Source organism: Megascapheus bottae, chromosome 13 (genome assembly GCF_031878675.1).
Source record: "Megascapheus bottae isolate mThoBot1 chromosome 13, mThoBot2.hap1, whole genome shotgun sequence".
In the NCBI taxonomy this organism is placed as follows: domain Eukaryota; kingdom Metazoa; phylum Chordata; class Mammalia; order Rodentia; family Geomyidae; genus Megascapheus; species Megascapheus bottae.
The window spans coordinates 29639709-29667221 of record NC_143521.1 but is presented as its reverse complement, the minus strand read 5'-3'; the positions used below and the strand labels follow the sequence as shown (position 1 = coordinate 29667221).

The following is a 27513-nucleotide window of genomic DNA, read 5'->3' as shown; positions in this document are numbered from 1 at the left end:
ACTCTGAGCCTGGGTGCTGTCCCTGAGCTCTTTAGCTCAAGGCTAATGCTCTTCCACTTGAGCCATAGTGCCACTTCCCTGGTTTTCTGGTGATTAATTAGAGATATGAGTGTCATGGACTTTAGTGCCTGGGCTGGCTTTGAACCAGGATCCTCAGATCCTAGCCTCCTGAGTAGTGCTAGGTTTACAGGCATGAGCCCAGTTCCTTTTGCTGTTTCGACAAGAAGTAAACACATATAAATTGAAAGAGCCCTCGGCCAGGAGCGTGTTCTAGTGGTAGCATGCTTGCATAGCATACATTAAGTCCTGGGTTCAATTCCCCGGAATCATACAGAAAAAACCGGAAGTAGCACTGTGGCTCAAGTGGCAAGAGTGCTAGCCTTGAGCAAAAAGTGTCCAAGGACAATGCCCAGACCCTGAGTTCAAGCCCCAGGACTGGCAAAAAAGAAAAAATTATAAGAGCCCTTTTTGCTTATTTTAGGATTTAACAATGAAATTAATCCACTTCTGGAGTTTCTCTACAGAACTTAAATTTCAGCTCTCTTTGGCCTGCCTACCTAATTTCTGTTTGTCTGCTATCTCATCTCCAGCATTTTGTAGTTACTACCTCTTTCAAATATCCTTATTGGTTTTATCATTTGATGTGAGTCCTTTTGTTATTTTGTTGGGATTTGGAAAGGTAGTTGACATAGTGTGTGTTTAGTGTGTCTTTTCAAAATAGTGGATGCATTCAAATTGTTTATGCCTAATTCTTTAAGGCTCGTGATGAATTATCTAGCTTAAGACAAGGATCCTCCCAAACCACAGCCCCTAATAATCTGGTTAGTCTGATTGAAAAGGAAAAGGAAATTGCATTGTCTGACTTAAGAAGACTTACATCAGAAAAGGAAGCTTTAAGGGAAAAGTTAAAGGTAAGAAATACAATTAACATATTTTCAAAAAGGAATTTATTCGACCGTATGTGTTTTCCTATGACTCTGCTGTTGATGCACATCTATATGGTATGGGCAGACCCAGCTCACCCTATGAGGCCTAGCCTGTGACTGTGCTTTCACATTTCTAAATTGCTAAACTATGTATGTGTATGCGCATGCGCACACACACACACACACACACACACACACACACACACACACACAAGAAGACTTTTATTGTGATTAAGTGTTCCTGGAATTTGTTTAACATATTGCCTGTAGTTTCTCTTGTGTCCATTGAGAAATGCATTAGAGACATTTGTCCTACATATTTGCTATCTGGTTCTTTATAAAAATCATTTGTTGACTCCTGAATGCAAAGGTAAATTTTTCATGTGAAGAATGACACTTTTTATTTAAAGAAAGAAAGAAAAGGGAGGGAGGGAGAGAGGGAAGGAGCCATACAATTGACTAATTTACTAAAGAGTACTATTCCTTGGCTTTTAGTATACTCACAGTCTTATACAGTCTTTACCACAATTAACTTTGGACACAATAGGAAACTTTGTATCCATTTACTGTCAGTCTCTTTCCTCACAGTCCTCACAGATCTCCTCCTGTACCTACTTTCTGTCTCTGGATTTGCCTAGTCTTGGCATTTTATATAAATTAAATCATTGAATGTCTGAATTTTATTTTGTTTTGTTGCAGTGCCAGCAATTGAGCACTAGGCCTTTATACATATAAAGCAAGCAATCAACCTCTTATCTATCTACATCCTCAGTCTAAGTACATCATATATGGCATCTCAATAGCATGTACTTAAGGGTTCACCCACAAACGATGCTAGAACATTTGTTTGGAAGTTTCCAGTGGGGTCATGTTTTCATGTCTCTTGGGCATAATCTTCTCATAGGGTAACTCTGGGTCATCCGCTGAGTCCCTGTAATCACAAATGCCAAACGTTTTCCAGAGCAGGCTTACCTTGTTATATCCCCACTATAGTGAAGAAGTATTCTAGCTCCTCCACATCTTCAGGTGCTACTTTTACCTGTTTCTTTTTGTTGTTTTGTTTTTGTTTTTGTAGGTGGTGGGGCTTGGACTCTGGGCCTGGGTGCTGTCCCTGAGCTCTTCAGCTCACGGATACCACCCTACCCCTGGAGCCACAGCCCCACTTCTGGTTTTCTAGTGGTTAAGTGGAGATAAGAGTCTCTGGATCTTTAGTGCCCTGTGCTGGCTTTGAACCTTGATCCTCAGATCTCAGCCTCTTGAGTAGATAGGATTACAGGCGTGAGCCACTGCATCTGGCTTTTACCTGCCATTTTTATTTTACTCATTCATTTTCGTATTGATTTGCAATCCCCCGGTGCTTAATAGTGTTAAGCATCTCTTCAGGTGCCTTTTGTCCAGTTTAGTTTAATTTGATAAATGTTTCTGAGAAATGTATGTTTAGATCTTTTGCCATTTTAGCATTGGGTAGTTTCCCTCATTATCAATGAATGAAAGAGTTATCATATATTTTTGAAACAGTCCCTTCCTTATCAGTACTGACTCGCTGTGGGTCTTCCTTTTACTTTCTTTCTGGTATCTTTGAAAGCCAGACATTTGTAATTTGTGTGAAGTCCAACCTCTCCTGTTTCCTTAATTACTTGTGTTTTAGAGTCATATCTAGAAGCTTTTAAAAATTCCTTTTATAATCTCCAAGATAAATGTTACTATATGTAAAGCACTTACCAAAGCTCAGTACATTATAAGTGTTATTGTTATAAACTCTTTTCTTGCTTGTAGTTTATGCTATGGAATTGATGTTTTGAAAGTAGCAGCTAAAGGGGAAAAATAGGCATTTTGATAATAGTGTTTATGTCACAGAATTTACTCCCATAAAGTTTATAAATGTTTTCAATTGGAATCTTTTATAATAATGCCTTCCAAAAAGTGTTTTTCTATATCAGTCAAAAGTTAAAATTACCAAACATGAAACTTGTGTTATAAGATGGCATGTTTTCGCACAGGCCACTCACTTTTTCTTTTCCATATGTGTTGAAGTGACCAAAAATGTAAAAATAGGCTTTTTAAATGCATTAATACTGAAAACTTGAAAAGAGTGACTACCAGAATCCTTCTGGGTTGCAGGAGACAGGACTTTATGACTTTTCAACTAACTTTTACCTTACTTTTACTGAATCTTTCGGCTTTCTTAGTGAGAAAGCTACTCTGCTCCATACCCAGTTGTCAAGTCCAGATGTTTGGGCTAAAATGTCTCTGAAAGCTTCTGTCTCCCAGTTATTAGCCGATCCCAGCCATGCTATTTCTTTGTTAATATTGACTAAAGTAAGTCTTAACCATGGGAGAGGATTGTCCAAGTGCTTCTGTAGATGTGCTGTTGTGGAAATCACAGAAGCCTTGTCTGGATCAGTGCTATTTTCCAATGGTGTCTGTGAACTGCAGTGAGTTTAGTAATTTGCTCAGCCTCACCCAGCTGGGAGAGGCATCTGGGTCCTGTGTAATAGGTACTTTCTTCTACTCAGTGCTTGTTTGTATCTGCTCCCGTCCTATTCTGGTCATTTTTCCTCCACCTGCTTTGTTAAGCTTCATTTTGATCTCTATGCCATAATCATCTTTCAGAAATGTCTGTGTCACTTTTTATTTCACTAAAATCTGTAAACTGTTTCCAAACCCTGCAGTGATTGCTCCTTGCCTACTTCAGGCCTAGTGTCTTTCCCCCTAAATTCACCTTTCCTGTTCCTTACTCCTCTTTTTCTCAAAATTCCAAGCTTACTGGCTTTTTTGTTGTCTCTCGACTTCTCTGAAAATAATTGAAAGATTCATTCATCTTTAAATTCAGCTTAAATATGAGATAGCAAATGAATGCTAGCCCCAGATGCCTTTTTTTTGCACCCTGTTTTTTTTTTAGATCTCTTGTGGACATACTCCTTACTTATTCTGTTTTTGTTTTCTTATATTTGTGCTAATATGGGTAAAAATGTGTACATCTTCATAAATGAATCTGCCATTCTGTGTCTTTTATAGTTACATCTGGAGGTAGAAAATGTAGATGATAACCTGTTATGCTTTCTTAAATCCAAAAGCACTGTGATAATGATCTTTGTAAAACAATTCTTATGATTTATGAAAATAGAACATATCATTATAGACCTTAATTATTTACTTTGGTGATTTTGTTTTATTATCAGATATAAATGAGCAGTTTTCTATAAAATTCTCTTTCAGAATGTCCAGGAAATGAATGTTTTGGGAAAAGCAGAATTAGAGAAGACTATCGAACATTTGACACATGTTAATCATCAGGTAATTTATTAAGCTGATTTGGGGGCGCATTGCATTTTATGAATGGCTGTGTCTGATATACTTGGGGTAGGCTGAATTTTTTTTAATTATAACATAATATTGCTGCTATATAGCAGCAGTTGAGGCTGTGTGTTCTGAAGGCTGAAAATGGGTTCTGGTCTACTTTTGTCTGTTGAACCTTTAGGAAAATTGCCTGACTTTCTGTGTCTTAATTTCCTTTTTTATAATGTACTGGTGCTATTGCTTCTCAAGGGTTTTGAGAAAATTAAATGGGTTAACAATATAAGTGGAGAACTTAGAAAAGTTCATTTAGTAAGGGCTCAGCTGCTGTCAGTGATTGTTGTGGGTTTGGTCTTATAAAAATAATTATAGGGACCAGGAGTTTGGCCTAGTATTAGAGTGCTTGCCTAGCATTCATGAAGACCTGGGTTCAATACTTGGTACCACAAACATAGAAAAAGCTGGAAGTGTTGCTGTGGATTAAGTGGTAGAGCTCTATGCTTAAAAAAGCCCAAGGACAGTACTAAGGCCCTGAGCTTAAGCCCGGGACTAGCAAAATAAATAAATAATATAATATAACAGAAGCATAGAATAGGAAAGGAAATAAAACTCACTGCCACAGTTCTCTCTGTGTCCTCTCAGGGGGCTCAAGTCTTTCATATAAAACACATAGTATTTGTATGTCCTAGGCATATCTTCCCATATACATTTTTTGTGTGTGAATACTAGCTCTTGAACTCAGAGCCAGGGTAATTTCCATTCACTTTTCACTCAAGACTGGCCCTCTGCATGTGAGTCACACCTTTACTTCAGCTTTTGCTGGTTAATTTAGATCCTGCCTGGGGCTGGCTTTGAACCACCATCCTTAAAGCTTAACCTTCTGAGTAACTAGGATTGAATATGTGAACTAAAGCCAGCATGCGGTGGCTCATACCTGTAATCCTAGCTACTCAGGAGGCTAAGATCTGAGGATCAATGTTCAAAGCCAGCCCGGGCACAAAAGGACCTAAGACTCTTGTCTCCAATTAATCACTAGAAAATGGGAAGTGGGGCTATGGCTCAAGGGTAGGACGATAGCCTTGAGCTGAAGAGCTCAGGGGCAGCTCCCAGGCTGAGTTCAAGCCCCATGACCCACAAAAAAAATAAAAAAGAAAGAAAGTGTAAAGCAAAAATGCTTGGCTAATTTGCTATATACTTTTAAATCACATTTAAATCACTTATAATACCTTATACAATATAACATTATTTTTGGGGGGTTTTCTGAAATAATCTTTATTGAAGATAAGGCAATATAACATTATTTTTAATAATATGCCTATGCATAAATTTGCTGGCCTTTTATATAAAACATTATTTAGCCTTATTGGGGTGAAAAAAGCCTACACAAGTAAACTAATACATATGAAAAAGGTAAGAGTTAAGTTATTTAAAGTAACAAATTCTCCCCAAGTTGATCTGCGGAATTGGTGTAGTTCCAACTAAAAGCTCAAGAAGTATGTGTGTGTGTAGTAAATGTATTAGGGAAATTGTCAATAGCTTATGAAATACACATGGAAACAAAAGAATCCAAAGTCTTAAAGACCATGATGGTGGGATTGCCCTATCAAATATGAAGGCTATAGCATCATTGTTATTATGATAGGAGTAAATTGGGCCTATAAGAATCCCTTGAGAGAAAACACACAGATAATCCCAACACACTAGAGAACTCAGATCGATGAGGAAATATATTTATTAACTATTGGCTTCTGGAATAAGTGGCTATTTACATTGAAAGAAGAAAATGTTTGCTCATCCCTCAAATATACCATACCCCCACATCATTTCAAAATTTATTACATGACTGTTCAAAACATACTATTATTTTAAACAACATTTTTCAAAGTATACTGCATTTTTTAGAGAAATGCGGGAGAAAATCTTGAGAAATAATCTTGGAGAATTAATAAGAGTACTATTTATATAGTGTCAGGCACTTGTCTCAACATTTTATATGTATTATTTACTTTCCATAACAACTATATGAAATAATACTAACATTCTTTTCTCACAGAGAAGTAAATGAGGTCAAAGGGAAATGTGTCTAAGACCACATGACTAGTGCCAGAACATGAGTGAGTTGATTCATGAATGAAAATAGATAAATAGGACCATGACAAAGATACCTTTATTAATCTAATCATGATACATTGAAAAGATAAATCATGAATGGGAAAACAATTTGCTACACATTTAACACCCCCTCACCTCTACTTACATCTCTCAAAAACCAGAAGGTGTGACTAAACACAGCATTTTGTGGTTGAAGAAATTACAATAATAAATGTAAAAAGATCTTTTATCTCTACAGGCACCAGTGGTTCATGCCTATAACCCTAGTTACTCAAGAGGCTGAGATCTGAGGATCACGATTTGAAGCTAGCCCAGGCAGGAAAGTTCTTAAGATCTCTAACCACCAAAAAGCTGGAAATAGAGCTGTAGCTCAAGTGGTATGGCCCTAACTTTGAGCACAAAAGCTCAGAGACAGTGCCTAGACCCTGCATTCTAGCTCTAGGATAACAACAAAAAGATGTTCTATGTCATTAATACAAAGTTAAACCACAGTAAAATCACATGTATCAGATCATTAGAAATTGACAGCTGGTAAGAAGTATAGTACACAAACACACACACACACACACACACACGACTCCTGAGAAGGTGAACATGCGCTGGGCACAGTTGCTCGTGGTTATAATTCTAGCTATTCAGGGGACTGAGATCTGTGGATCACAACGGTCACCAGCCAGGGCATTAAAGACCCTGAGACTCTTTTTTTTTTTTTTTTTTTTTTCCAGTTCTGGGCTGGAGCTCAGGGCCTGAGCACTGTCCTTGGACTTTCTCAAGGCCAGAGCTCTACCACTTGAGCCTCAGCACCACTTCTGGCTTTTTTCTAGGTATGTGGTACCGAGGAATCGAACCCGGGTCTTCGTGCATGCTAGGCAACACTTTAACCACTAGGCCAAACTCCTGGCCCCAACCCTGAGATCTTATATCCAGTTAATCACCAGAACACAGGAAGTGGTGCTGTGGCTCAAGGGATAGGGTACTAGCCTTGAGCTGAAGAACTAAGGGACAGCTCCCAGGTCCCGAGTTCAATCCCCATGACTTACCAAAAAAAAAAAAAAAAAAGAATGTGAACATACACTGTGTGTGTGTGTGTGTGTGTGTGTGTGTGTGTGTGTGTGTGTGTGTGTGTGTGTGTGTCATGGGGCTTGAACTTGGCCTGAGCACTGTCCCTGAGCTCTTTAGCTCAAGACTACCACCCTACCCTTGAACCAATCCCCACTTTCCGTTTTCTAGAACGTCACTGGAGATGAATATCAGATCCCTTTGTGCCCGGGCTGGCTTTGAACCTTAATCCTCAGATCTCAGCCTCCTGAGTAGCTAGGATTACAGGCATGAGCCACCATAGCCGGTTCTCTTCTTTCTTTCTCTGTTTTGTTTATATTTTTCATTTCAGTAATAGAGAAAATGAACATATTCTCATCTTGCCGTCTTTTAAATTTTTATAAAACTAATTTATTTCCTTAATTTTCTTCCAGAAATATTAAAGAGTACCTATGAAAGATAAAATTAGATGTTAATATGTATGCCTGTTGTGTTTTAAATTATAGCTTGAATGTGAGAAATATGAATTACAATCTAATATGTTAATAATGAAGGAAGCAATAGACTCATTAGAGAACAAATCAAAATTACAAGCTCAAAAACTTAACCATGTGGCTGGTGATTCATCTCATCAGAAAACAGAGGTGAATTCTCTTAGGTAAGTTTATAGAAACTTTCATTCTATTCTGGTTCTATAAGGTTGAGCTACACTTGGCCTTTGCACAGGATTTTTCAAACTATTCTTGGAGCAGAATCATTTGGGAGCTTTTGAAAAGCATGGAGTTAGAGTTCTCTTTTGCTGAGGAAATCTAATTAGGATATGGGATTTTTCCTAAAACTTTCACAGATCAATATAAACATGCTTGGAACCATCATCTTTTAAAAACCCTACTAACAGAAGCTTCATATCCTTTTGTAATCATAGATTATATCTAATTGTAAATTTGCTGAAATTTTCACTTTATGTCAAAAGTAATTATTATATGCATCCAACTTACAGTGTTTTTCCTTATGTCATAAATAAATAAGCTGGGTGCTGGTGGCTCATGCCTCTGTAATCCTAGCTACTCAGTAGGCTGAGATCTGAGGATTGTGGTTCAAAGCCAGCCTGGGCAGGAAAGTCTATGAAATTCTTTTTTTTTTTTATGGGTCATGTGGCTTGAACTCGGCCTAGGCGCTGACCCTGAGCTCTTCAGCTCAAGTCTACCACCCTACCCTCGAACCAGTCCCTACTTTCCGTTTTCTAGAAGTTCATTGGAGATGAATCTCAGGTCCTTTTGTGCCTGGGCTGGCTCTGGCCTTGATCCTCAGATCTCAGCTTCCTGAGTAGCTAGGATTACAGGCGTGAGCCACCGCACCTGCTCCTTGAAATTCTTATCTCCAGTTAACCACCAGAAAATCAGAAGTGTTGCTACGACTCAAAGTGGTAGAGTGAGTGCTAGCCTTGACCTAAATTGCTCAGGGACAGAGCCCAGACCCAGAGTTCAATCCCCATGATCAACCAAAATGAATGAATGAATGAATGATAAAAAAAAAACAGGCCCAGCACTGGGGACTCACGCCTATAATCCTAGCTCATCAAGGGGCTGAGATCTGAGGATTACAATTTGAAGCCAGTCTGGGAAGGAAGGTATGTTAGATTCTTATCTTCAATTAACCACAAAAAAAAAAAAGCAGAAAGTGGTTCTGTGGCTCAAGTGGTAGACTGATAGCATTGAGTACAAAAGCTCAGAGACAGTATCCAGGTCCTGAGTTCAAGCCCTAGGACTGACACCCACCCCTTCCCCCCTGAAAAAAAAATAGAATACGAAAAAATACTTCAGATTATTGGTGCTTTACAATATAGTATTATTGAAAATTTCAGATTCTTGCTACCTGTATCTGCTTGATTTTTCTTTTCTTTCTGGTAATTCTAACTGACTTATAAACAAATGTATGTGTATATGTGGGCACCAGTACCAGGAGTTGAACTGAGGACCTCATGTTCTAACTTTTTTGCTTATGCTGATGCTTGCTTGAACTCTCCTTCCAACCCAGCCTTTGCCTGGTGAATTGAAGACATTCCTGATGACTTTTCTACTTACACTGGCTTTGAACAGAGGTCTCAATAACTAGGGTTATAAACAGAGCCACCGTTAGCCAACTAGAACATTTTATGTTGTTCTTGAGATAGTGAGGTTAGAACTCAGGGCGTTTTACTTGCTTGAGTTGCTTGCTTAGCTGGCACTCTACCACTTAAGCCATACCTCCATCCTAGAATCGTGCTTTTTTCAGTCAAGGGGAATAAGAAGGACATGAGTACAAATGCCTTTTAGAAAGCTAATTGGTAGAAATGTGGAACATGGACCTTGGAGTCTTAGAGGCAAACAGCAGAGACTAAAGGACAGAATGGAAACATGAGCAAGTTCTTACATAAAATCCAAAGGCTTAGCTGACTTAAAAGTGAAGACAAAAGAGAAAAACATAGTCTAGAATATAACCTTAGAATATTGGATTATTGGTTAGGATGCTGGAAAAGGGGTTGCAACTAGGAAACTGAGAATTTAAAACTACCAAGAAGCCTCTAAGAAGAGTATACAATTAATTTTTGATTTTTATACTATATTATTTTTAGGAAGATGGAACCATTTTGGAGCAGAATGGTGGACAGCAAGAAATATTGTGTAATATAATGACATTGATTATACTGGAAGAGCTTTAAAATAAAAGAAACTTAAATAAGAAATGAAAATATTTTAAGACCTCTCATTTAAGAAATCATTGCTATGAGAGATAAAGAATACCATTTGTTTTTGTCCTCTGATTCTCTAGAATAGTCAATGAGCAGCTACAGAGGTCACTTGATGACTGTCAGCACCGACTCTCCATAAAAAGAAGCGAGCTTGAATCAACTCAAGAGCAAATTAAAATCCTGGAGGAAAAATTAGGTAAGTGATCCTCAGTCCCACCTTGGCTAAACCTAGCTTACTCCGTCTAACAAACATTTCCCCTCATGTATAGATGACCTAACCCTTCAGATGGCATCCCAGAGTGAGGAGGCTCATGTCCTGAAGAAGACCATTGGTGTTATTGATAAAGAGAAGGACATTCTCCAGGAGGCTGTCGATGAGAAGACAGAAAGCATTGCAAACTTGCAAGAAAGTCTAGCTAATAAGGTTTGTGACTGTTAGCCACTATTTTCCAGCATGTGGACAAAAAATAATTTTATCCTCCATTTCCAATATGACGTTCTTAGAGTTCATAAGAGCCAAGACTATGTGTGACATGTTTACATTTCTTTTCATACTCATCTTTTGAATTTTCAAAATGGGACCTTACCTGTTTCTAACATTTTATAAGGTGTCGTTTTATGGTTTTATGAAGTCTTATTAAAACAGACTCTAAAAAAACTGCTGAAGTTCTCAGGAAGGGTGTAAATGTGCTGATACAGGGCAGGAAAACACGTTTCACTTAGCGTTCTCTTCATGCAAATTTTATGTAATTAAACTATTATACTTAACCACTATGTAAATATGATAGACCATACAAACTTAGCTAAAGATATGTCTGTTTTAATAGCTTAGAACCTTTTCTATTTCCACAGGAAAAAAATATTGCTCAACTGAAGAAAACTATCTCAGAATATGAATTATCTATGAAGTAAGTAATTAATGAAATGGCCTCTATTTTTTTAAAAGAAATTTTCAGTGATTATAGCTTTATCTATTTAGAAGCATCCAATAATAGGAACATTTTTTTCCCAATGGTAGTATTTTTCTCAAGTCTCCTGTTTAAAAATATTCTTAGGCTGGGAGTTTGGCCTAGTGGTAGAGTGCTTGCCTAGCATGCACGAAGACCCGGGTTTGATTCCTTAGTACCACATGCATAGAAAAAAGTGGAAAGTGGTGCTGTGATTCAAGTGGTAGAGTGCTAGCCCTGAGAAAGCCAAGGACAGTGCCCAGGCCCTGAGTTCAAGCCCCAGGACTGGCAAAAAAAAAAATACATATATATATATATCTTTTTTTAACTCTTCTTCCATCATCCATATCTTAATACTTATATTTCAGTAGCTATTTCTGTTCAATTCGTACTTGCTCATTATTTTGACTATAATTATCCTGTTCAGATCTTAAAGCATTAAATGGGGCTGGTAAATGGCTTAGTGGTAGAGTGCTTGACTTGCACACACAAAGCCCTGGTTTCTATTCCTTGGTAGCACATAAACAAAAATAAATAAAATTTGGGGCTGAGAATGTGGCTTAGTGGTAGAGTACTTGTGTAGCATGCATGAAGTCCTGGGTTTAATTCCTCAGTACCACATAAACAGAAAAGGATGGAAATGGTGCTGTGGCTCAAGTGGTAGAGCACTAGCCTTGAAAGCTCAAGGACAGTGCCCAGGCCCTGAGATCAAGAGAGACTTTAGATGACTGTGATAAGCAATTTGGGATTTTATTCTCCACCTAATCCTATCTTCAGCACTGTCACACACCAATTAAGTTTTCTATCTAGTCATTTTCAGAAAGACCATAAGTGCTTAAAAACAAGTCACTAATTAGATTTTGTATTCCTTTACATTTTAATAGTGAGGATATAAACATTTAACAGGTATTTACTAATTGAACACACACATTATGTTTGACTCATAAGAATTTGCTTAGCTTTTTTTTTTTTCTACCAGTCCTAAGGCTTGAACTAAGGGCCTGAGCACTGTCTTTGGGCTTCCAGCTTTTTTCTATGTATGTGGTACTGTGGAATGGAACCCAGCTCTTTGTGCATGCTAGGCAAGCACTCTGCTACTAGGCCTAACACTCAGCCTTGCTTAGCTTTTAGAATATGTTTTCATTTAAATTCTTCATACACTGATGGCTATAGATATGCAATACCTGATTAATCAATGTCTGAATGCAGCAGTTATAATTCTTGTTCTCTTAATATACTGAATTCAGGATACAAGTATTTTTGGTTCCAAAAGCTCTCTTTATTATTACCACATTATTCATTTAAAAGTCAGCTAAAGGAAACATTGGGCAATCGAGACCGGGAAATAATCAGCCTCAGGCGCCAACTCGACACAGCTCAGAAAGAACTTGATGAAGTGGGAAAATCGAGAGAGGTGGCTTTTAAGGAAAACAGAAGGTTACAAGATGATCTGGCTACAGTGGCAAGAGAGAACCAGGTATGATCACCATGAACATAAACTTTAAAGTTTATAAAATCTATTCATGTTTGCCAATAATATTCTAAGTATTTTCTTCTAAAATGTAATGGCATAAACAACCAAATTATTCTCTGAGGTAAATAGTGTTCATCATACCATTAAAGCCTGTAGTTTAGAATGTTCTGGCACAGATTGTGTCTACTGGGTGCAAATGCGATACCTCCATTTTGGTTTTTGTTGCAGAAGACCTAAAGCTGCGAGCTCAAGACTCCACCAAGCAGAAGTCATAATCACTCTGGATGAGGCCCAGTGTCACCCAGTAATCACCTAGTGGCTCACATCTGTAACCCCAACTACCAATGATGCTGAGCCTCAGTATCACAGTTTGAAGTCAGCCCAGGCAGGGAGTCCATGAGACTCTTACTTCCACTTAACAACCAGAAAACAGGAAGTGGCGCTGTGGCTCAAAGTGGTAGGGCGCTCACCTTGAGCACAAAAGTCCAGGGACACTGCCCAGGCCCTAAGCTCAAGCCCCACAAGAAGAAAAAGATTCCTGATCAATTTTAATTATTAATGCTAGCTTTCACTGGCTTAAAGATAGACCTGGGAATAAATGAAATGAATATTTAGAATGCCAACTACTGAAAGACCATTTATGCTGATTTATTATAGAATTATGTCAGGAAAGCTAATGATTTTCCTGTTTAGATATTTTTTTTGGGGGGTGGGGTCAGTCGTGGGACTTGAACTCTGGGCCTTTTGTCCCTGAGCTCTTCAGCTTAAGGCACTGCCATACCCCTTAAGCCACAGTGCCACTTCCGGTTTTCTGGGGGTTAATTGGAGATAAGAGTTTCATGGACTTCTTAGTACAGGGCCATCTTTGAACCTTGATCCTCAGACCTCAGTCTCCTGAGTAGCTAGGATTATAGGTGTGAGCCACCACCTGGCCTGTTTAAATACTTTTTAATTTCGCTTTGAGACACAATAATAGAGACCTAATATTGTGTTATGTCCTACTATACTAGACAGCCAGACACTTGATGGATCACAGCTGTAATAATAGCTACTCAGAAGGCTGAGATCTGAGGATCATGGGTCATGGTTTAAAGCCATGAATATCCATGAGACTCTTTAAAAAAAAAAGTTTGCAGTATTATCAATATAAAGAATACTGCTGACATGTGAATTTTGTTTTCTAAAAAAAGTCAACCCTTAACCATAAACAGGCTTAAATGTAGAATTGAGATGCGTGGTCAGGAGACCGCTTTATGAGAGGTGTGATAAAGTTTGGTGGAAAAGTCAAGAACAACCAGGGAAAATGTGTAAAAATGACATTTTGTGAGGTTTTCTTTTTTCTTTTTCTTTTATTCCCCAGTTCCAAAGGAGTGACTTGAATTTAAGGAAACTTCTTTGGATACTGTGCTTGCTCACTGTGTTTGGTTTGTCTCTAATTTCTAACTGTAGGAAATCTCATTGGAATTCGAAGCAGCGGTGCAAGAGAAAGAAGAAATGAAGAGTAGAGTTCATAACTACATAACTGAAGTGTCACGATGGGAGAGTTTAATGGCCTCGAAGGTAACAACATTGTTGATCTTGAGTTTAAGGCTGACTTCTTTTTCTTTGCCAGTGCTGGCCTTGAACTTAGGATCTGGGTGCCGTCTCTTAGCATTTTGCTCAAAGCAGGTACTCTACCACCTGAGCCACAGATCCACTTCCATCTTTTTGGTGGTTAGTTGGAGATGAGTCTCAACAGACATTCCTGCCAGAGTTGGCTCCTAAATAGCTAGGATTAGAGGTGTGGACCCCCAGTGTCTGTTTAGACAGCACTTCCTTGAATTAATTAGCTGCTGTACGAGTACCCAGCTAACACTGGCTTCTTCAACTTGTTATTAGCTTGCTCGTGTATGTTTATTCTTCCTCCGCTATTAGATAGTAAATATTGGAGAGTAGAGATATTGTCTATTTGTTCTATATTTCCCTAGAGATCTTACTATAGTGTTTGTGACAGATATCCAATGACAGACTTCCCAGGGCACATATATGTTTTATAACATTAGTATTCTGTTGACAGTGTCTAATTTAGAAATTACTGAATTATGTTAACCTAGGAAAAAGAAAACCAAGATTTGCTAAACAGATTTCAGATGCTCCATAGCCGTGCTGAGGACTGGGAGATCAAAGCCCATCAAGCTGAAGGAGAAAGCAGCTCTGTGCGCCTGGAACTTCTTTCTATTGACACAGAGAGGAGACATCTTCGGGAACGGGTGGAACTCCTAGAAAAAGAAATACAGGAGGTAAGCCTTTACTCATCTAGTAATGGCATTTTTCTTGGCAAACCAAAGAGCATTAATATATATATATATATATATATATATGTATATATATATTTGTGGGGGTCATGGGGCTTTAACCTGGCCTAGGCACTGTCCCTGAGCTCTTCAGCTCAAGACTATTGCCCTGTCCTTGAGCCATGCCCCACTTCCCCTTTTCTAGAGGTTAATTGGAGATAAAGAGTCTCATGGACTTTAGTGCTGGGCTTGCTTTGAAGCATAATCCTCAGATCTCAACCTCCTGAGAGCTAGAATTATAGGTGTGAGCCACTGTGCCCGGCTAAAAATATTTTTACTGCTGGGCGCTAATGGCTCACAACTATAATCCTAGCCACGCAAGTGGCTGAGATCTGAATCTCTGCAGTTCAAAGCCATCCTGGGCACCAAAGTCTGTGAGACTCTTATCTCCAATTAACCACCAGAAAACCAGAAGTGGCACTGTAGCTCAAGTGGGAGAGCCCTAGATTTCAGCTGGAGAGCTCAGGGACAAGTGCCCAGGCCCAGAGTTCAAGCCCCATGACCAACATACATATACATATATGTGTGTGTGTGTGTGTGTGTGTGTGTGTGTGTGTGTGTGTGTAATACATTATATATGAAATATATATGTGTACAGATATTTATATATAATATATACATATATTATATATACACATATATCAGTACTGATACGTGTGTGTGTGTGTGTGTGTGTGTGTGTGTGTGCATCAGTGCTCTGCTGAACATTGGGCCTAGTGCTCTTTCTCAGATTTCTTTCTTACAGTTGGTGCTGAATAACTTGAGACACACCTCCAGCCCAGTTTTGGTGGTAATTGGGGATGGAGTCTTTTTTACCCAGGCTGGCTTCAAACTATAATCCTCCATATTTTTGTGTGATTATAGATATGACCTACCAGTTCCTGACTTATCTGTAATCATTAATAAAGTTAAGTTCAGTGGCAGGGCTCTGTCATTCGTTTTGATAACTTGCTTGGAAGCCCTGTTTCTGTTTTTTTAATGTAGTTTAGGGTAGGTAGCCATTGGATATATTTTGCTTATTGACAATCTGTTTAAATCTTCCTTGGACAAATATCTACTCAATTGTTTCCCATTTTAAAATTGGGTTTTTATTGTTGTAAGAGTTCTTTACGTATTCTAGAGATAAACACTTTACTAATAAATGATTTGCAAATATTTTCTCTCATTCTTTTTTTTTTTTGGCCAGTCTTGGAGCTGGGGCCCATGGCCTGAGAACTATCCTTGGTCATTCCTCAAGGCTAGCGCTCTACCACTCGAGCCACAGCACCACTTCTAGCTTTTTCTGTGTGTGTGGTACCGAGGAATAGAACCCAGGTCTTCATGCATGCTAGGCAAGCACTCTACCAGTAGGCCATGCTCCTGGTCCCTATTTTCTCTCATTCTGTAGGGCTCTTTTCACTCCATTGTTGTATTGTTTGTTGTTACTGTTGTTTCCATTCCTGGGGCTCAAACTCAGGGCCTGGTCACTATCCTTGAGCTTTCTCAAGGCTAGTGCTCTATCACTTGACCTACAGCACGAGTTCTGTCTTTTCTGTGTATATGGTACCAAGGAATCAAACCCAGGGCTGCAAGCATTCTACCATAAGGCTCCCCAAAATACATCTTGTTTTCTTTTTGTCAGTCATAGGGCTTGAACTCTGGACCTGGGTGCTGTTCTTCAGCTCCTTAGCAAAGTAGTAGTGCTCTACCACTTGAGCCACAGTAGCACTTCCTATTTTTTTTTTTTTTGCCAGTCTTGGGGCTTGAACTCAGGGTCTGGGCACTGTCCTTGGACACTTTCTGCTCAAGGTTAGTGCTCTGCCAGTTGAGTCATATTGCTACTTCCGGCTTTTTCTGTGTAAGTAGTACCAAGGAATCAAACCCAGGGCTCCATTCATGCTAGGCAAGCATTCTACCACCAGGCTATGCTCCTGGCCCCTAAAGTATTTTCTACCTGTGGAGTTCTTTTCAAAACCTCAAAGAACAGTTTAATAAGTTTGAAATTTTCACTCAAATTTTAAAATTATCAAAAATTTAAATTGTAAATTCTTCTAGGAAGAATTTTTATTAACATTTCAAATTTTGCTTACTTTTCCAAAATAATTGAAATCATATAAAGTTATTTTATTAGAATAGACTTTGAATATGACTCCATGTTTTTTAAATTTAAAAACAAACTGTTTTTAAAAAATTAGAATTTTTAACTGTAGATAATTGGGTAGTGAATTTTTATTAGAAAAGACATTATTATGGGCTGGGAGACTGGCCTAGTGGTAGAATACTTGCCTAGTATAGACAAAGCCCTGGATTTACTTCTTCTACACCATAGAAAAGCCAGAAGTGGTGCTGTGGAGAAGTGGCAGAGGGCTAGCCTTGAGAAAGCCCAAGAACAGTGTCCATGCCCTGAATTCCAGCCCTAGGACTGGAAAAATAATGAAAAGACATCATTATAACAAATGGAAATTATAAAAGGGAAAAATTTTATATAGCTTCAAGGATTCTTTTCTTTCAAACCACTGTAATGCAGTTTTCACTTTTGTATCTCCCGTGTGTGTGTGTGTGTGTGTGTGTGTGTGTATACATGTGTCCTTGAGATACTTAGTTACCATGATTAGTAATACAGCATCTTTCCACTTGTGCATTTTCGGTAGTCATTTTAATTAACAGGCTGCTTCCTGAGTGTTATAAAATATGCAAAAGATTGTCCTTTTCTAAAGTGAAATAATAGCTACACAGCCCTTAAAATTATTGGGAACTTTTTTAAACCTATTTTGTTTTTTTTTTCCAGCATTTAAGTGCACATCATGCTTATGAATCTCAGATCTCATCAATGGCAAAGGCCATGGCTAGGTTAGAAGAGGAGCTGAGACAGCAAGAAAATGAGAAAGCAACAGTACTGAATGATTTGTCATCACTCAGAGAACTGTGCATCAAGCTTGATTCAGGAAAAGATGTCATGACACAACAGTTGAATACCAAAAACCTTGAATTGGAGAGGGTAAGAATAATGAGAAAAATAATCTTGGCACATTGTTTCATTGAGTCCTCCCTAAGTGTTTCATTTCCACTCACCATCTAGTTTCTGTGTTCCCCTTTGGAGTAGGTTTTTTTTTTTTTTTTTGGCTTGACCTGTTCCTAAGCTCTTCAGCTCAAGGCTACTGCCCTATTCCTTGAGCCACAGCACCACTTCTGGTTTTCTAGTGGCTAATTGGAGATAAAAGTCTCCTGGTCTTTAGTGCCCAGATGACTTTGAACCTTGATCCTCAAATCTTGGTTTCCTGAGTAGCTAAAATTACAGGCGTGAGCAACCATGCCCGGCTAACTAAATTTTTTAATGAGTGTTTTTTTTCTTATAAAGAAATGATTTGAAATATTTAACCAATACCTAGAATAAAGCAGTCCATGCATAAATGGCTCTGCAGAGGTCTGTTGTCAGAGAAATAATTTTTCAGATTAAGTATAAAACTTTACTGAATTAACCTTTGTTTTTCCTATAGGCCATGACAGAATTAGAAAATGTAAAATCAGAATCAGAGATGTTAAAAACACAACTATCAAGTGAGAGACATACAATTAAAAGCCTTGAATCATTATTGGCTACAAATAGAGATAAAGAATTTCATTCGCATTTAAGCTCCCATGAGAAGGATACAGAAATTCAGCTACTTAAGGAGAAGTTAACCCTTTCAGAAAGTAAACAGTAAGTGTTGTAAGTCAACTGATGTGAGGAAAGTACATATCAAAGCCTATTTTTCAGTTTGGTAGGAGGGGAGGGCGTTTGAGATGATAAAGGTTGGTTATAAAACAAAAATATCCGACTTCCATGTCTGCAGAGGAATAGCTTGGGCGAGACCCAGTGTTGGGAGCTGTAGACCTTTGCTACTCAGTTGGTGCCATGGGAGTGTGCCAGAAGAGTGGACCTTAGGAACTACCCACATATGCCGGTGGGAAAGTTGTGTCTTAGGGTGCAGATGAAGAAAAAGGCTTAGAAAGGCTAAGATTTGGCCCTCCAAAGTTTATCATTTGCCTTAGGGGAGTTTGAGGATAGTGTCATTTTAGAATGGAGAAGATTTGGGGCATGTATGTAGAAGAGGGTCAGAAACCTACAGTAGGTAAATGTGGAGAAATGAGGGGGGTTTTGTTGTTTTTTTGTTGTTGTTTTTGTTGTTGTTGTTGTTGTCATGGGGCTTAAACTCAGCCTGGATGCTGCTGTCCTTGACTGCTTCAGCTCAAGACTAGCTAGCACTCTACTACTTTGAGCCACATGCCACTTCCAGTTTTCTGGTGATTAATGGGAGATGAACGTCTCATGGACTTTGATGCCCTAGCTGGCTTTGAACTGCGATCCTCAGAACTCAGCCTCCTGAGTAGCTAGGATTATAGGCATGAGCCATGGGAGACTGGCTCAGAATGAACTTTTAAAGCTGGATATGGTAGTGTTCTGTGGTCATAGCAACTTGGGAAACTTAAGCACGAGTATCTTTATCTTTAGTTCAAGTATATGAAAGGGTTAGGGGTGTGGCACAAGTGTTAGAACATTTGCTGGCATCAGCTAGGCCTTGGGTTCAACCCACAGTACTGAAAGAAAGAGCCAATGAGGATATTTTTCATCTTGATGTTATATTTGTTGTTCACATTTGTATTGCCAATACTGATACCACTCCTGGCACATACAACCTCAGCATGAGGAGTATGCCACATGAACAAGAAAGAAAACTTCCTGATGGATTCATTCCCCAGATGTTTAGAGCATTCTTGTCCATCTCCTCTTTTTCCGTCCTTAAGCATCACCTCTACTTGTATTTGTACTTGACTCTAGGAAATAAAACGTGCATTAAATTATTACAATAATTTTTACATTTGTCTTTGAGAACTAGTCAAAGCCGGGAAACTACCATGCTTCGAGCTAAAGTGGCACAATTACAAACAGATTATGATATTCTGAAAAGGCAAATTTCAAGTGAAAGATATGAACGGTAAGAAAAATACTTCAGCTGTATTTTCTTATTTTCTATTCTGTTCTATTCTGTTAATATGGCTTGCAAATAGCAAGCTTTCTTTTAGCATTCTTATGGGAATTAAGTACCTTTGGTAATTCTGCCAAAAAGGCTACACATATTGTAGAAGATAATGTGCCTACAGTCAGTAAAATCAAATGCGTTGTAACTCTCCACTGTATAAAATCAGGGCTTCATTTCAGAGTTTAGACAGATAATTAAAAACAATGTCTACAAGAGACCCCTTCCCCCCAATCATAAAGGTGATGATGATTATTGTTATAGTAATGATTACCAAATATTTTCCAGGCTCCAGGTATGTGTCCCATTAATCCTCAGTCTCTTGTTATATAGGAAACTAAAGGTCATAAATGGAAGTCGAGGCTTATCTGTCCAATTCTAAAGCCTATGCTCCTCACGTCTATATTCGCTTTCATTCTCATATTTCAAGTCATTTGCTTTGTGTTGAAAAATGTAATCTCCAAATAGTAGAGATGAGACCTTCTTGCTTTAAGAAGTAAAAACAAACCCAGCACAGTGGCACACACCTTTAATCCTAACTACTCAGGAGGCTGAGATCTGAGATCAAGGTTCAAAGCTAGCCCAGGCACAAAAGGACCTGAGACTCTTATCTCTAATTAACCTCTAGAAAATGGGAAGTGGGGCTTGGCTCAAGGGTAGGGTGGTAGCCTTGAGCTGAAGAACTCTGGGATAACACTCGGGCCCAGGGGTAGGGAAGAAGCCTTGAGCTTAAGAGCTCAGAGACAGCGTCCAGGCAGTGATCAAGCCCCAAGACCCAGCAAAAAAAAAAAAAAAGAAGAAGAAGAAGAAGTAAAAATACGTGTTGAATTGAAACCCCATTATGCAAGTACTTAGTAACAAAAAGTAAAAATAATAATTTTTTTTATCACTGAAGGTTTATTTCAAGGTCTGAAAAACATTCAGACTAATCAGACTGGAACTCCTACAATTTCATAAACAGATGGACACAATGTAAATCCTTTGAAAATGTGGACAGTTAACGAACCCCTAAACATATTACGTGATTTCCAAAAGCAGGGGCTAAGAGAATGCAAGGTGATGGAACAAAGAACACCCCACATAGTGATGAAATAGCTAGTAGCACCCCCATTTGGATTAGAGACACAAATTTGTGCTTACACTTTCCATTTCTGTGTTTAACTTTGCTTCATAAAACCTCTGGTGACTGAGGCCACCTTTCAAGTAGGATTTCTGATGTCACAATGATGTTTTTCAGGCTGGATATAGCTCATCCACATCTGTCTACATGTATGTGTGTACATATATTTATGAAGGGCATCATTTAGGCATCATTTGCCCTTAATTCAAATTCCTCCAAAGAGGAAAAGAATCAAATGAGTGTACCCCTCTATTACAGAAGTTAATATACTATAGTTGTAATTCACTAATGCCAATCAGGGAGTGATCTGTAATAATTTTTTTTGCCAGCCCTGGGGCTATAAAAATAAACTTTAAAAATATTTTAAAAGAGAGGCTGGGTGTTTGGCCTAGTGGTAGAGTGCTTGCTTCGTATGCACACAGACCTGGATTCATTTCCTTGTTACCACATACAGAGAAAGGTCTGGAAGTGGTGCTGTGGCTCAAGTGGTAGAATGCTAGCCTGGAGAAAGCCCGAGGGCAATGCTCAGGCCCTGAGTTGATGCCCCAGGACTGGCAGAAAAAAAAAAAAGAATATAGAGAGAGAGAGAGAGAGAGAGAGAGAGAATTATAGTCAAAATCTACTTTGTAATTTCATCTCTCTTGCTATATTAATACTGTGTCCATCGTGAAATTTCATTCTCAAATAAAATTACCTGATAGATCATGGTTTTAGTTCTCACATTCTCATCCATTTATATAAAAACCTTTATTTGTGTGTGTATGTGCATAATGGGGCTTGAACATGGCCTGGGCACTGTCCCTGAGCTCTTCAGCTCAAGGCTACTACCCTATCTCTGAGCCAAGCCCCACTTCCTGTTTTCTAGAGGTTAATTGGAGATAAGAGTTTCAGGTCCTTTTGTGCCCAGGCTGGCTTTGAACCTTGATCCTCAGATCTCAGCCTTCCTGAGTAGCTAGGATTACAGGCGTGAGCCACCTCATGTGCCATGGCTAAAAAGCCCTTTTTACATTATAGAAGGACATTCCTTTGAAATCAGTAATTATGACCTGAAAGAAGTATAAAGTTTAGGTTTTAGCAATTATGTTAATTTCTTGTAATTTAAAAGTTCTGTTTTCTGAATGTGCCAAACTATACATATATAATGATTTCTAGTTGTTAATAAAAAATTCTCTGCATCGAGACTCCTGACCAAAGCTTTCCATATAATTAGAAACCTTCCCACCCCCGAGTCCTTCCTGTTCCTTGCCTCTGGCCCCTAAAGAAACCGTGTCTTTCTTGCTCCTTAACATCTAGCCAAGTTTTGCATGCTCATATGGACAGTGCCATTATCTCTCCATTCTCAGGAGAGAAAATGGTTCTTATGAACAAGGGGAAGAGATAATAAAAGACTTAGTTATCACTGCTGGCGATTGATGGCTAGTAGCGGTAATCCTACCTACTTAGAAGACTAAAAATGGAAGGTTTTTGGTTCAAGGTCATCCAGGCAGAAAAGTTGATGATCCCCTTCTCAATCTATAGCTGGGAGCAATGGCATGCTCATGCATCTATATTTGAGGCCAAAATTTATCAGCCTGGAATACTGTTGCTTTTTTTTTTTTTTTACAAAAATGTGCTGTGAGCATTTTACTTCTAAATTACTATTTTAATGACATCCAAGTGTTCCAACATGATTATAACCTTGAACAGTCTCTTATAATGTATGTTCCTTCCTTTTCTTTTTTTTTGGGGGGGGGGAGTCATGGGGCTTGAACTCAGAGCCTAGGCACTGTCCTTGGGCTTTCTCAAGTCTCTACCACTTGAGCCACAGTACCACTTCTAGCTTTTTCTGTGTATGTGGTACTGAGGAATCGAACCCAGGTCTTCGTGCATGCTAGGCAAGCACTCTATACCACTAGGCCACATTCTCAGCCTTTATAATGTATTTTCTTATAATTGAAATACTTTACGCACCACTTAAGAATCCTGTAACCGTAGTCTATATATAGTAGGAGAACTAAGGCTGGACCATAGTGTGGGTGCTTGTAGTGCCAGCTACTTCAGAGACTGAGGTAGGAGGATTGCTTGTGCTCATGAGTTCAAGATCCGCCTGGGTGCACATAACAAAATCTTCTCTCAAAAAGTTTTGTGTTTTTGTTTTATTTATTTTTGTTTTTTTAAATAAAAAATGCATTCAGTAGGAATACTGATTAATTAGCAGGCATTAATTGACTAATAACACTAATAGTCCTATGCTGCTCTTAAATTATCCATCATAGTTACATTTGATCTTTCTTGTTTGATTTTTACCAACAGAGAACGAGCAATACAAGAGATGCGTCGCCATGGCCTTCCTACACCACCCCTTAGTTCTACTCTGAAGTCTCCCTTACAGGGTTCTGAACATGTAGATGGATAGTACCCAGAAAGGTATGTAAGCAACACTATGGAGAGGCAAAACTAAACCAGAGTAACATAGTAAAGATGGATTGTGGCTCACACCTATAATCCTAACTACTCAGAAGGCTGAGATCTGAGTATCACAGTTTGGAGGCAGCCTGAGCAGAGACATCCTCAATTAACCAGCAAAAAAAAAAAAAGATAAAAGGAAGTGGATATGTAGCACAAGTGGTAGAATGCCAGCTGTGAATAAATAAATAGGCATAGGAATGTGGCTTAGTGCTTGTCTAGTATACATGAGTCCCTGGGTTTAGTTCCTCAGTACCACATACACAGAGTAGTAGAGTGCTATCCTTGAGCAAAAGAAGCTCAAGGGACATTGCCCAGGCCCTGAGTTCAAGGCCCAGAACTGGCAAAAAACAAAACAACTAAATATAGAGCTGCCCTATCATCCAGCAAATCCCACTCCTGGGCATTTACCCAAATGACCACAAACAGGACCATACTAAAGCTACCACCACAACCATGTTCATTGCAGCATTATTTACTATTGCTAAGATATGGACCCAACCCAGATGCCCCACAGTTGATGAATGGATTAAGAAGATGTGGTATATATTCACAATGGCATTGCCCCATTCATCAGGAAGTAGGAAGACTTGGAAAAAATTATATTAAGTGAAGCAAGCCAGACCCAAAGAAAAGTAGGTTGCACAACTTCTCTTATTTGTAAGAAGTTGAATATGTCCAAGATATTCTTAACAGGGGATCCCGATAACCCAAATGCTTAGTGGATAGGACCATATATATATACACATGTGTATACACACACACACACATATATTCTGAGGTGTATCAGTATGAACTCTAACATATGGAAAAAAGAGGTTCTTATGTCCTGTATGTAGTTTTTCTTTCTTTTTCATTTCTCTTAGTTTTCTGTACCTTGTATCTTGTATGTATGATTATTCAATATGTGAAAGGGAAAAGCTATCACAGAAACAGCAGGACAAAGGATGACTCTATGTTAGATGTGAACCTTACAACATGGGGATGGGGGTTAGAGGTGTAAGCGAGAGAAAATGAGGGATGGGGTAATGATGAACAAAAACAAATGCTCATTCCTTTCACTGTGTAACTGTGACCTCTGCTCATCACCTTTTCAATAAAAGTAAAATGAAAAAATAAAACTAGAATGAATAAAAAATATAATTATCAAGTAGTGAAAAAAAATAAATCTATTTGAAAACACAGGGCTCAAAGTTCAAGTCTCAGTACTGGCACACCAAAAAAAGTTCCATTACTTTAGAAAGTAATATAATATTGAACACAAGAACATATTTTGTAAATTGTAGACTCTTTTTACATCGCTGGAGTGACACTGCCGCTTACATCCTCAGCCCTTAAACAAATTGTGTAGTATATTTTCAAAAAGGTGCCCATAGAATAGATGCATAGTTCAACGGACTTTCATACTGAACACACCTCCCTAATGAAGCAATATATTACTTTTGCCTCTATTGTAGTCACAAGCCCTGCTCTCAAAGTAACTGTCCTCACTGTGGAGAGCATGGTTTTGTTTTTGTTTTGTTTTTGTTCTGCTTTGTTTTGGGCAGTTTTAACACAGCACAAAGCCTTGCCTAACACAAACAAATGTGCAAATGAGATCAATTGTGCATTTCTAGCTTCTTTCCCTCAACAGAATATTTAGAAAATGCATTCATAATGTCGTGTGGACACTTAGGCGGGTTAGTCTTATTGCTGTGTAACAGAATACCCATGCAGATGGAGCCAATCCATTTAGTCACTGCACTATGGACAGGCATGCAGGCTTTTCCAAGTAGTGCTCCAAGTGCAGACTTGGGACTGAGTGGCTGGCACTGATGTAGGCACTGAATCTACGTGTGTTTAAGTAGATAAACAAAACTGTTTGCCCAAGTAGTCTCTAGGAGGGTGCATTTGACAGGAGGAGTCAAAAGGATGTGCTTACTCACTGGAGATAAGAAAGAATGGAGAAATTAACCAGAACTCTGCAACATGCCACTCACTGACAAAAACTGTTCAGTCTTTCTTTAGATGAATGCATTTCTTTGCCTCTTTTCCTTGAAATACTAAACACAGAAGGTAACTCACATTTCCCCAGTGAGGCAGGACCTCCTTATGAACACACTTACAATATGGACCTGGTGGGACACATAGCTCCCTTCCCGCCCGCCCCCCCACATTGGTAGAGACTGTGTTTAAGCGCTTCCTAATTGTGCTTTTGCCTTAAAGGTTCATTTGATTAAACATTTCTTTTCCTTTTTCACTTTGAGGACTACTTAAGTACTCACTGCTGCCATTGTGCCCTCACTTGTGAGCCACTGAGTGTAATTAGATGATGGCCGACCCTTTTGTTATGAAGCCTTAGCAGAATGTGATGAAGCTTGGACTCTGGGCCTAGGTATTGTACCTGAGCTCTTCATCTCAAGGCTACTGCCCTGTCACTGGAGCCACAGCCCCACTTCTGGTTTTCTAGTGATTAATTGGAGTTATTATCATGGACTTTAGTGTCTGGGTTGGCTTTGAACCATGATTCTCAGATCTCAGCCTCCTGGGTAGCTAGGATTACCAGCGTGAGCCACCAAGCCTGGCTCTTGGCTCTTAGCAGTATGTAAATGGCCTCAGGAAAACTCAACTGAAACCCGCGAGAAAACAAGAGTGGAGAGGTTGATTATTTCTTGGTTTTATGAAAATTGGCTTGGCCTTGCAAACTCCCTTAAAAAGTCTTGGGGAGGCTCAGGTCTCAGGGGGTCCCCAGACTACAGTTAAGAGCCACTGATCTAGAGCTGGAGATGTAGCACAATGGTAGGGCTTTTGCTGAGCATGAGTTCTATACCAAACACTGCAAACCAAATCAAAAATTATAAGCTGCTACGTTCATACACACACACACACACACACACACACACGTGTTAATGTATATGTACTTATATATGTAAAAGAACTTGTCTCAGTGTGATAAATTTTAAAACTTTATTTTTTTAACTAAAAGATTTTATTGACACTGTTGTTTTTACATCATACTTCAAATATCAAGTTTAACAAACAAGTATTAAGAATGGAATTTCTTTTTTTTTAATTTTATTGTCAGAGTGATGTACAGAGGGGTTACCATTGCATTCATCAGGTAGTGGGTACCTTACCTCTTGAGCATTTTACCACTTCCCATGTTTTCTTCCCACTTTCCCTTCCCCAGCCCATCTCACTCATCTTGCTTTTCCCTTACCTTCCCATTTTCAAATAACAAATAAATGTATGTATAATATACCAGGTACCATCAGATACACTAACAATATGAGATAAGCAATAAGATAAACCTCTTGTTTCCATATTCTAGAGTTCATTTCCCTTAGCCTCATCATATGTGGCCATATGTACATAGCTTTTGAGCTATTATGACCTTCTGCTAGGAGAGTCCTAGGTGTATACTAATTGTTACAAATGAGGGAAACCATGGAATCTATGTTCCTTTGGGTCTGGCTTCACTTAATATGATTTTTTCCAAATCTCTCCATTTCCTTACAAATAGGACAATGTCAAAGAGTGGAGTTTCTCTATGCAATCACTGGCATATAAACATAAGAACAAAATTTAAATTAAGCTGAGAGTTTGTATGTCATAGATATATATCGATCTATATATCATTATGTCTATAGAGTATATATGCCATCATAGGCTTATATGTCTATATAGTTATATTTATATCTCCATAGAAAAGCTCTGATTGCACATATGTATATATAATACAAACTTGGCCATCTTAGTTCTTTTTTTTTTTTTTTTTTGTCCTGGGCTGAACACTGTCCTTGGGTTTTCTCAAGGCTAGAACCGTACCACTTGAGCCACAGCACCACTTCCAGCTTTTTCCTGTGTATGTGGTACTGAGGAATTGAACCCTGGGCTTTGTATATGCTAGGCAAGCACTCTACCACTAGGCCATATGGGTTCTTGGCCTTCTTAGTTGCTTTTGCAGTATACCACTTAGTGACCCCGATGCTGTTTCTAAAGCCTTTGTGTCACCTCAGCAAACATTCCATGCTCTCCACTCCTGCCCTCCCCGCATCTTCCTCTCCTGCTAATGTTTGAGCTCTCCTCTGCAGCGGTACAGTTGCTGAGTCTA

At 38.8% G+C, this 27513-nt stretch overlaps 1 protein-coding gene across 3 annotated transcripts in view; it reads left to right on the top strand.

Moving 5' to 3' along the window:
* Cep135 (centrosomal protein 135) overlaps positions 1–27513 on the top strand; it is a 63195-nt gene that overhangs the window by 34033 nt on the left and 1649 nt on the right. For all 3 annotated transcript variants that reach the window (XM_090343569.1, XM_090343567.1, XM_090343568.1), the window contains 13 exons: positions 759–911; positions 4146–4223; positions 7880–8031; positions 10185–10300; positions 10374–10528; positions 10957–11012; positions 12360–12528; positions 13975–14085; positions 14619–14804; positions 17626–17835; positions 18335–18537; positions 19709–19813; positions 23268–23381. In XM_090343569.1, the coding sequence (XP_090199695.1) occupies positions 759–911; positions 4146–4223; positions 7880–8031; positions 10185–10300; positions 10374–10528; positions 10957–11012; positions 12360–12528; positions 13975–14085; positions 14619–14804; positions 17626–17835; positions 18335–18537; positions 19709–19813; positions 23268–23370 (1797 nt within the window). In that variant the 3' untranslated portion in view covers positions 23371–23381. The remainder of the gene's footprint in view (positions 1–758; positions 912–4145; positions 4224–7879; positions 8032–10184; positions 10301–10373; positions 10529–10956; positions 11013–12359; positions 12529–13974; positions 14086–14618; positions 14805–17625; positions 17836–18334; positions 18538–19708; positions 19814–23267; positions 23382–27513) is intronic.